This window comes from Corvus hawaiiensis, chromosome 2 (assembly GCF_020740725.1).
Source record: "Corvus hawaiiensis isolate bCorHaw1 chromosome 2, bCorHaw1.pri.cur, whole genome shotgun sequence".
In the NCBI taxonomy this organism is placed as follows: Eukaryota; Metazoa; Chordata; class Aves; order Passeriformes; family Corvidae; genus Corvus; species Corvus hawaiiensis.
Genome location: NC_063214.1, coordinates 112,262,002 through 112,273,075, shown reverse-complemented (window position 1 = coordinate 112,273,075; position 11,074 = coordinate 112,262,002). Strand labels below are relative to the sequence as shown.

Sequence of the window (11,074 nt, the reverse complement as noted above, 5' to 3'; positions counted from 1 at the left end):
TGTCCATTTGTATCTTCCTGGTTTTGCTTTGATTTAGATTATTAAAAAAATATTTTGAGAACTCTCTGAGGACCTTTACAGAAATGCTTTTTTATACTACCAAAGTTTTTTTCTCAACAGTCTAACTAGAAATATTGAGCTTCTGTGAATATAGAGCTCTCTGAATCTACAGAAGAGATAAAACCTCAGAGATGTTTATTTCTTGCTCCCCTCAATGCATTTCATCCAGGTAAAGAAACATGGAAAAAAAGTGTTGGACCAGTATAAATTTGACAAGACCTGAGATTGGTCCATAGTACAAATGAGAGATCAGAGAAAAAATTACAATAATGTTAATGTTAAGCATGAAGAGTTGATCTGTTACGGCAGTAGCTTTGTTTCCACAGGGAGCGCTTTTATAGCAAAGGTATCTGATAAGACTTGCATTAAACTGCCAGTGTTGTCCAGTTTTTGTGCTGTTTAGATGCTGTTGATCCTAGCCTGGCATATGACTGGGTACAATATTACTTATTAAACTGTTGTATAAATTAGCTACAGACGTGTAGGTAGGGCCAGACTGATATTTTTACTTTTTCCATACCTGTGCCTTAGAAGATTTTGGAAATGGCTTTGATATTAGTCCCAATAATATGTTGCATCATAGTGAATATTTAGGAAAATAATGTTAGTAGAAGTATTGTTTCTGGCTGGCAGAGTTGGAGGCTTCTGAGAAAAACACATGGTACTGAATGAGGAAGCTAAAATTCACTGAGAATTAGAATATATTTCTAGTATATTTCTCTTATTATTGCAATGTATGGATGCATAATGATGCCTTTAAAAGCAAATTCTGTATGTCTGATTGGAATAAATTCAACCGGTCTGGTTATGTGTTTCAAACAGTATTTGTCTTCTGCCCCTTAAGGAACACTCCAACACCAATCTCAAAGCCAGATTCACTGTTCGCACACCTCACACTCGGAGGATGAATTCCTGCTTGCCCCAGGTATTTTCATCCACTGCCCCTGCTAAGACAAACTGCCTGGGTATGGTACTGAGTGCTAAAACAGACAAGGCCTAACTTTCAGGTCTAACTTTTGTCCTGGCAAGTGTTTCCAAGTTTGTCAAAGCAAAGCCTGATGAAGGAGCTGTGCTGTGCTGTTTGGTGGAAAATTATATGTGCAAAGGTCCGCAGACAACAAAGTAGGCCTGCTGTGCAATGCATTTCTGCTTTGGCACCTCACTCTTCTAACTTATTTGGCATGGCAGTCTTGACATGTCAAAATGTCTCACTGTGTCAGCTAAAAGGAGAGGGATGGATAGTGGCTGCAATGGGGTGCACTGTAAGCTGCCAGCAGATGAACTGTTTCTCTAAGATTGTTTTGAGTATTTGACCCAACAGAGTTTTTCTTACAACAGTCCATCTGCCTGGACTGAGTGTGGTGCAATCAGTTATTTTAGCAGTACACAGTTTCACAATGAAGTTTCATTTGGACATAAAAGAGGAAGCAAGTTCAGTGTGTTGCAGTTCAGTCAGTTATAAAACCCCCTCATCTCCTAAGGGACTTTCTTTCTATACTTCTTTGCTCTAGAGGGTTAGAAGTAAAACAGATGTTATCTTAGAAGTGCAATTAAAAAGGAAATAAAAACAGAGCATTGCATTTTGGGGTAGGACAGACTCATAGGAAGCTTCAAACTAGTAAGAAGACATCAATTTTTCTGTACCTGGTCAGCTGCTGTATCTTTGGAGGTAAGAACTAAAATATACTGCACATTATAGAAATGTATGAAAATGTTGCTTTTGCTTATCAAAGTGTCTTGGTTCTGTTTTGTGGGACCACAGCTGATAGCTGGTAAAATGAAGATGCACTTTTTCTGTTTTAAATGCACATGTGTTTGCAGAGTCTCAGCCGCTGTCCACAGGCAGTTTCTGCTGCCTTAAGAAGTGATGAGAACATTTCCAAGATGCCATCTTCACAAAAATGACCAACTGTGGTTGCAATGAGACTTCAAAATGAAAACAAATAAAATTTCTCCTCTGATATTTTTAAAGACTTTCATAAAATCAGACTAAACAGGCTTTTCAGACTATTTTTAAAGTGAGTCTTACTAGCTGTGTTGCATTTATCATAATTAAGATATTGTTATTGAAATTTCTGTGCATGTTACTGTACTAAGTAAAGTCCTCCAACTGGAGTACTCTATTTGTAGATTATAAATAAAAATAGGCACCAAAATAGATGAATATGGGCATCATATATTAAAAAGAAAAATCATAGAAAGAAAGATGAGACTTCTCTGAAAGCACGATGAAGTTAAAAATTATAAACAAAGAAACCTTATAACTACATTTTCCCAATTTTCAGTGAATTTCCTGGTTTGCTGGAAATTCTCAGCTCAACATGGGTGTACATGCACAACATTCCTCCTCTCCCCTCTTTTTCATGCTCTACAGCAAATGTGACTAACATTTCAATGCCTTTTTGTGGACCATTTCCATCACTCCTTCTGGGAAACACCTTCAGCCTTTTCTGTCTTTCTTGATTTACCCTTTATTCTTTTCATTTCTAGAAACTGTATTCTCTTCTGTAAGAGTTCCCGTGGATTTATTGCCCCTTTACTTCAAATGCTTAGATACAAAATACTGTAGTACATGTAGTTCAGTCGTAACAGCTAACAACTCATTAAAATAAACACAGACATCCAGAGACATGAAATTATTTCCACCCCAGGAAGAAAATAATAAAAGCACAGGGTAGAAATACTGTGTAGCCAAGTCTTCCTTGTGAATATGGAGCCTGATTCATTCCTGCCTCAGATTTCAAGCTGTTGTTTACAGCTGTGGATATGCGATGCAAAATGCTATTGAACAAGATTGATGGGGTCCTAAACCAACTTTGTCTAGGTGTAGATGATGAAGAAAGGTATGGAAAATGAACCAGGCTTGGTCTCTATGAAGTTTCTAACTAACTTGGATGGGAAACTTCCAGAGTTCACAAAGCTATATTTACAAATATACAGTTTTCATTGTATTTTTATGGAAGCATGTCCCCACAAACTCAACTTAGAGATACAACAGCATTCAAAAATACACTGAGAATGTGTTTCTAAATGAAAGAAGCTGAATGCTCCTGAAGCTCATTGTCATCCATTTAGCATGATCAAAACTGAGTAGGCACTTGTATAACAAGAGCATTCAACAGTATAGTAGACTTCTTGGGGAAGATGTCTCTCCTCTCTAGCTTCCTTTAGCCTGTACTTTCAGGAGATTCCCTCATACTCTTGATATACAGGATTATTATCATCTCAAACCTACTTGTTCCCCTCAAACCAGCCCACATTCCCCCATGGGTGAGGAACTCCTAGGTTTTCTGCATATCTTCAACTGTTGACATGTGAATAAAGAAGATGAGCAGGGCTTATGTTTTCTCCTGTGGAAAGACCAAAAGATCAGAGTGAAGAGAGCTGTGAGGAGGGAACAAGAATGGTTTGGCTCACAGTGATTGCTGAAAGAGCCTCATGGTGCAGCTCTGCAGGCACCAGATCTTCCAGAGCCGCAGCAGCAGCAGCAGCAGGGAGAGGAAGTGACACGTAGTGGGCAACATTCGGATGCTTGCACAAAACCACCCCCTGGCTATTCATCTTCTCCTCTGCTGTGGGCAAAGTGAGCCACTCTTACATCAAACAGCAGCCACTGCTCTTGTAGAATCGTAGTCAGAGAGCAGCATAAGTTGGACAGGACCTCAAAATATCATCTGATCCAACCTTTCATGGGAAAGGAAGCATACATGAGATTATGTAGAACCTTGTCCAATCCCACCTTGAAAATAGTGAAGGGGACTCTACCATGTCTCTGGGGAAGTTGTTCCAGTCATTATTTGTTCTCACTGTAAAAAATTGCCTTCTCATATTGATATGAAACCTCTTCCCTCTTATCCCTGGGAGCATTGAAAATCATGTGGATGTGGCACTTGGGGACATGGTTTAGCAGTGAACATGGTGGTGCTGGGTTAAGGGTTGGACTTGATGATCTTAGAGGCCTTTTCCAACCGAAGTGATTCTATTCCAATGCAACTTGTGCTCATTGCCACTTGTCTTCTCCATGTGGCTGCTTTTGAAGAGAGAGCCTCTGTCTTCTTTGCAGCTGCAAATACTGGAATACTGTGATGAGCTGTCCCCTTCCCCCAGTCTTCTTTTCTCTGGGCAGAAGAGTCCTAACTCCTTCAAACTTTCCTCACAAGGCAGATATTCCAGCCCTTTGATCATCTTCTTGGCCCTCCATTGGACCCTCTCCAGTCTGTCCACACCTTTTTTTATATTTTGGGGACCAGAACTAGATGCTCCAGGGGCAGCTTGACAAATGCTGAGTGGGAAGATCCCGTCTCTATCTCAGCCAGCCGTGCCCCTGTGGGTGCAGCCCAGGATCTGATTTTCCTCATTACTGCAGCACTGCACTGCTGGCTCAGGGTCACCTTGCTGTGCACCAGGGCCCCCAGGTCCATCTCAGCAGGACTCCCCAGGCACACAGGTCCTGTGCTGGGCTCTTTGGTTGTGTCATCCCAGTGCAGAGTTGCCACTTGCCTTTGTTAAACCTGATGCTGTTATTGCTGGCCCACTTTCCAGCCTGTGCAGGTCTCCCTGTAACATATGTCCATCTCACCACAGTTTGGTGTCATCAGCATTATCTGTACCCAAGCCAAATGAGGTTCAGATACCAAAGATCTGTAGGTTTCAGGCATGAAAGAGAGCCTCTACTTATCCATGTGCACAGCTCATTATACTCATATACTTCACTATCCTGGTTTCCCCCCTCTGACTGTCCTGAGGCTTCCTGGGAGCTGCTCCACACCAGCCCCAGGGGAAGGTGAGATATAGGTCCTGCAATACTTGTAAGCTTGCTGTACAGACTATCCTGCTTGCCAGGACTCCTGCATGTGTGTCTGGCAATCTCAGGTAGATCCCACACCTCACAGGGGGGATCTGTCTGTATCTCCACAGCCTGGAAAAAACGTCTCTTAAAATAGGGAAAAAATATTATGGATGGATCCATAGGATTTGAGTGCCCTCGAGACAGGGAGACTGTCATCTGGGATCCCATCTAGTAAATCAGATAGAACTCAAGGTATACCCTGTGGTAAGACTCAAGCTCCAATCCCCAGCAGCACAACTTTAATGCCAGTCAGAGCCCTGCTCAGGGAACTGAAAGTCAGACACATCCAACACAGATTGTCTCTTCTGTGAGTTTCCATCCCCTCCTTTTGAAATGCAGAAGAATGTCCCTTTCCCCACGGAACTGCGATCGCAGCTAGCACCATGTAGTTTCCATTCTCTCTAGCAACTTTTCATCTTGCTCAGGTTTTTGAACAGGACACAATTTCTATCTCTTTGTGTTCACTTCTCAGGCTTTCCATAAGTGTTTTGCTTATCCTGGACCAAGAACTCCCATTCTGTTTTCCTGCTCTCAGACTGTAATCTGAGGTCTTTATGCAAACACTGGCACTGTGTACGAGCATTACAACCTAGCAAATTTGCTGCCACACACTGGTAATACCCCTGGATTCTCCATGTGACTTTAAACATTCATCCTGCCTTCAGGCTTTTCTTCTGCTGAAGAACTGAACAAAAACCTCAGGCAAGACATATGAGTTTTAAGATCATCTGACAGTAATAAAGACTATGTCAGATAGAAAAGACAGTGTAAACCAGACAGTTTTCTCCCTCTATCTCCACTAGGCTTAGACAACGTAGTCAGTGCCCATTGCCAGGGCAGTAGCTAAACAAGGAAAATGTCTTTGTTCACCTCACATGCAAAATGTGCCAGATCAGAATTGTAAAAGGGACTGGTTTTCCTTGTGCAACAAAAAGTTATGCAATTATTTTCAGGCAGGTGAAAGGGAAATCTGGATTTGAGGAGCAAGAAACCCAAATATTAAAAGATATTAGATATAATCCCTGTGCCCTTGGAATTGTGGTGTATGTGTGTCTGTGGCACAGAGAGGTGATTAAGAGAAGAGGCACGAGAAAGCAGAATTAATGAGAACTGCAATCCTTATCAGATTTAAAATGCAAAAATTAAAGGTGACACAGTTGCATGACTTGGAATGACGGGATAATAACTTGACAGAGGTATATATTATATTAAGTACTAGGACAAGAGACACTACAGATACATGTGCCTCCCTTTTGCATTCATGCTCTCAACACTGCCTATCAAAACTTCAGTCAGATTTCCTTGTAGAGCTGGGAAAAGCCAGATTAGTGTGGCAGCCTTTTCCAGCTTCAGAGGGTAAGCTTGTAAGTCATTCAGCAGAACACACAACTCTGAGCACAATGAGACCCTAATATTTTTGAATTTGCCAGTTCTTTTTTTTCCACTTCTGTCTCAGACAGCATGCCCCAACACTCTTAAAATAAGCATAACAGAATGCACTGCAAAGAAATGAAACCAGCGGTTTCATTTCCCTCATGTAGCACCTTATGGCAGAAACAACTCACATCTGGGGAGCAGGAAAGACCAAAGTGTCATGTGCTGCCCAAAGACAACTGCCTTTGCCTACGTTGGTTGAGCAGTGGACAGTTCATAAGTTACATTTCCACTCATTTCTCTGAATCCACGTTAAAAATAACGTGTGAATAAATGTATAACAGTTCCAGATTCAAGCTAGTCACAGTCAGTGGTGACTTTGCAATAAAGACATCTGGACCATAGATTGCTGGGGGAAGGGAACAGCCTTTGCAAAAGAGGGGAACAGAAGCAGAAGAGAGAGTTGACAACCTGAGCAGCTCTAGCATTTGGCTAAGATTTCTGTGGGGGCATCTTAATCAAAGCTAAAACCTAAAGTGAGACAACAGCAGCATACTGCAAGGACTGCCAAGCCCCAAACATTATTTTTTTCCCTTCTGTGTAAATAGGTCACTTTTAATTAAATGTTACTGCCTGTGAGAAATCACACAACTGCCAGCAACAAAGAGAATCCAGGGTCAGCAAGGCCAAACACCAAGATGTGTTTGGACACATCTAATTCCCATTAATATTTCTGCCTGAAGGAAGGTTATTTGCCCTTCAACCTTCTTCTTCATGGTGTGGAAGTGATTCCCTTTCCTCAAGGAAAGTGTTTTCTCACACTGTCTCCTTCCTAACGTCTGTGGAAAGTCTATCTCCACGCTTAGACAGGATTTAGCCAACAATTATTGTTGTAGCATTTTTCACTAGCAACTGTGGCACATGAAAAGCTTTACTAAGAAATGAGAGTCCCTTCACTCTTGGAAAAGACAATTTGTATTACATAAATAATTTTAATTTTAATTTATTTTCACTTTAAATCTGCTTTTTCTTTGCTGGACTAAACAATTTATTTAGAACATCTTTCCCATTGATTGTATCCTTGACATCTGTTACAAAAAAAAAAAAAAGAGAGGTGGTCTTAAAACAATTTCGGTGATAGTGGAGCTGCTAAAACTTGGGCAGAAATTTACTGATGTGCAGATGCATGTATGTCCTTGCTAGCAAGTCCTGTCTTTAATTACTAACATGTCTGTGCAGCTTTCGGGTCTGAGCTGCCTGCTCAGAGAGTGGAGAGAGTTAGTGACTGCTGGAACTTGATTGTGCCTTTGCAGAAATGCAATGAAAACTGATTCCAGAGCTGTGGTACGACTAATCCCACAGTGAAAGAGTGATCTAGAGTACTTCTGAAGTGTGCACTTTCCTATGCATTGCACTGAAATCTGTCTCTTCAAAAGTACCCTGCAGATATCTACATCTAGGATCTAGTTTAAGATCCTTTTATAGCAGCTGGAGAGTGGTAAGCAAATCTAGGGCACAATTCATTTCATTTTGTTTTAGGTGTCTAAACCAGGCCAGATGAATCATGCCTCCAAAATGTTTTGCTTTTTCCACTGACATTTTCATGTCTAAAAGTTGGAGACAATTAATTCCATCCTGATTGCAATGCAGAAGTGCAAAGTGTAAATTTAATGGTCTAAGATTTTTTAATGAAAAGGAACCACACCTACAGCTGTTGACTAGTCTGGAACAGAAGGGGTGATACTCTCAACATGAATCTTAAATCATCATAGTTCAGAGGCAGCTGACAAGCCACACACAACAAAAGTTGCTTCAAATCATATGAGAAAAAGGGGGAAACCCCTGGCTTCTTAAAAGCGTATGAGAAAAGGGGGAAGCCCCTGGCTTCTTATTGAATTCCAGAGCAAAATTAGATATATTTAAGTGTAAGCTATTACAGCAGCTGTTCCACAACAAAAGACTTCTTGTCTTCTCGCCACAACTCACTTGCCATTGGATGCATTGGACTTGCCACATCTTATTTTATACAGAATATGATTGATGAGATTGAGTTAATAGCACAACAGGGAGACTGGCTGATCACTTCACTCACTGACTCAAGACCTCTAGCAAGACAGAGACACTCTTGTTCATGTCCAAATTGGAGACTTCTCTTTGCAGCCAGTAACAGACTGGTGAGTGTAATCACAGCTCAGTGAGTTTAAAATGAACTTTTTGTAATTAACTTCTTCTTATCATTTTTCTGTCTTCTGGTGATTCCTTTCCTTTGGAGAAGGATGCTGTCAGAAGGTTATCTTCATAGAATCACCTACTTTTGTGAAGACCTGAACCCTGCACCCTACAAGAGTTTGCCTGATGAAGGGGTGTATGAAATGAGGTCCATTAATTATTCTTCCACGTGCGAAGCACAAGGAAAAAGCCTCCTTCAGAGATGCAGATCTGCTGGCAAGTGCATTTCCTCAGTCTACTCTAGAGGTAGCAAGCACAGCAGAAGGCAGAAGGATAATCTCCCACAGCCTGTCCAGCACCCAACACCCACAGGGCAGCCACCTCCAGCTACACATGTCTGCGACGAGCTGATGAAAAAGGTCACCTACCTGGTTCCACCTTCCTGCAAGAGCATTTGTAAGAATTACAACGATTTGCATATAGCTGGGGACTATGTGGTGCCAATTAGCTCAGTCACAACAGATTTTGCTTGTGACAGCGGCATAGGCCCCTTCTTGGAGTCCTCAGAGATTCCTCCCGCCATGGAGTCTGTGAAGGCTCCCCCCACAAGTGACACTGTCCGCAGGCCAGTCCAAGGCTACTCCTCGTGCTGGCGGCTGACGAGCTTAGGGCCCCACCTGCAGCCCCTCTCCGACTCCGCCCTGAACGACTACCTTGAGCAGAAGCTGGTGGAACTGTACAAGCAGTACATCATGGACAGCACAGCAAACAGGGCATCCCCCACCCAGATCCTGGCCTCGGAGCTAATCATGACTAACGTGGATCAAATCACCATGCAGATATCACGGGAAAGGAACATGGAGGCTGTCAAAGCCAAAGACATTGTCATTAGCCGCTTCTTACAAATTGCCAGTGGGAAGATTTCCTCAGAAATGAGCACACCTACTCTGCATATTTCCCAATATAGTCACATTAATGCTTAGTGTTTGAATGTTAGAACGTTTGTATATTTTTCAAAGTCAGTTTTTAGTTTAAGATACTTCTTAATAAAAATGTGTTTACCATCCACCACTTAAATAAAACCTTTCAGTACATATTAAATAAGGAAAACTACAGATACTCCTGTCCTGTGCAGCTCCTATTGTGGACCAGTAAGTTGTTTGTTTTTTTTTTTTTTAAGTGTTTTTAGTGAACCTCAGACATTAAAAAAGTTTCATAGAAAAATGACTAAGAGCAGGTGAAGCTCTTCCACATGCTCAGGTGTTTGTTTTCTTCTTTCATACTTAATACATCATTTCAAATTTCCTCTCTCTGGCATCTGCCATCCTACCCTGGGTCTGTGCTTGTGCAGGCTGACACTCATGCAAGGACAAGCAAGCACAGTGATGGCACAGCCACAGAAATACAGAATTTAGGATGCCATCTAGTTCACCTCCCTGCCCTTAAAGGCTTTACTTAGGACATCCTTCCCAGAAGGTTTTATAATTTGTTCTTAAAGATATTGAGGGATAGACACTTTGCTGTTCTTTCTATGCTAACCCTAATTATTTAATTGGTGTCTTCCTGTTCAAGAGTTTCCACCACTTTTTGTGAAGGACAAGCTCTGTTTCCAAACAGACATCATCCTCAGGAGTGTGTGTGTAAACCTCTGTGGTTTGCACTGACTTGAACCCTCACAATGAGCACTGGGGACCTGTGATCACAGACAGACACCACTTTTACCAGGTACTTACACACCTGACGCCGTGGAAGGGACATGTGGGGACAGTGGTGGTAATAAATAGAGAAGAGGAAGGAGAATTCAGCTTTGTTAAAAGAATTGCACTTTAAAGAAAAACGGTTACTCCAAAGTCCATTGGATTAATGTGATCAGTGCCCTGGAATGCAGAGGAAAAGCTGAAATGGAGGGTTCAACAGCATGGCTGAACACTTATTTTGTTAGGATTGTTGTGTCATAGGTCAAGATCATTTGAACCTGATGTATTTCTGATAGAAGGTCCTATTTGGAAAAATTTCACCAAGTCTTAAAAAAGAAGAAAAAACAAATAAGCAGAGCTGCCTCATGGCAAGGGTTGGTACCTACTCTGTGTTCATAATGTAAAATGTATTGACAATGCCAATCCACCATTGGTTGAAGCTCTGTCAGTATAATATAAATACTAATTTATAGTAAATGTTCATAAAATGATTTTATGTTATTGTTTCCACAGTTCTGTTTTGGCTTTTGTGTGCTTTTTCTTTTTTTCTATTTTTTTTTTTTTTTTAAATTTAAGGCAGGTTTATATGTATATTTCAAAAACAAATGTAAGGTGATAAACATATCAGTTTATTCTATTGCTGCTGTTTTTCCAGAGATTACTAGGATAGCTCAGCATATTTTCCTGCATGTGCAGGTATACAAAAAAAAGTTGCCGTGAGAACCTGTGATGCTCGAATCCAGAGGGTGTGTCTCTGTTGCCATAACAGCCTACCCAAATACTATTATTCAGGATTTCAAGACAGACAATTTCTGGCATGCAATATTTCTAGACTGTGATCAAATGCTATTTACATATACAAAAAAAGCTATTTTTAGAGGAAAATAGCAATCATGGTAATGCATAGGCACACACATACATTCTG

At 41.1% G+C, this 11,074-nt stretch overlaps 1 protein-coding gene across 2 annotated transcripts; it reads left to right on the top strand.

The window, feature by feature from the left end:
• Nucleotides 1-1,556: 1,556 nt before the first annotated feature.
• On the top strand, nucleotides 1,557-10,640 carry TASL (TLR adaptor interacting with endolysosomal SLC15A4). 2 transcript variants are annotated; one of them, XM_048288557.1, is made up of 2 exons: nucleotides 1,557-1,729; nucleotides 8,559-10,640. In XM_048288557.1, the coding sequence occupies exon 2, from the start codon at nucleotides 8,560-8,562 to the stop codon at nucleotides 9,433-9,435; it is 876 nt and encodes a 291-aa protein (XP_048144514.1). In that variant the 5' UTR covers nucleotides 1,557-1,729; nucleotide 8,559; the 3' UTR covers nucleotides 9,436-10,640. The 2 variants fall into 2 exon arrangements, with proteins under 2 accessions (XP_048144514.1, XP_048144524.1); XM_048288567.1 differs by having other exon boundaries at nucleotides 8,556-10,640.
• The last annotated feature ends 434 nt before the right edge of the window (nucleotides 10,641-11,074 follow it).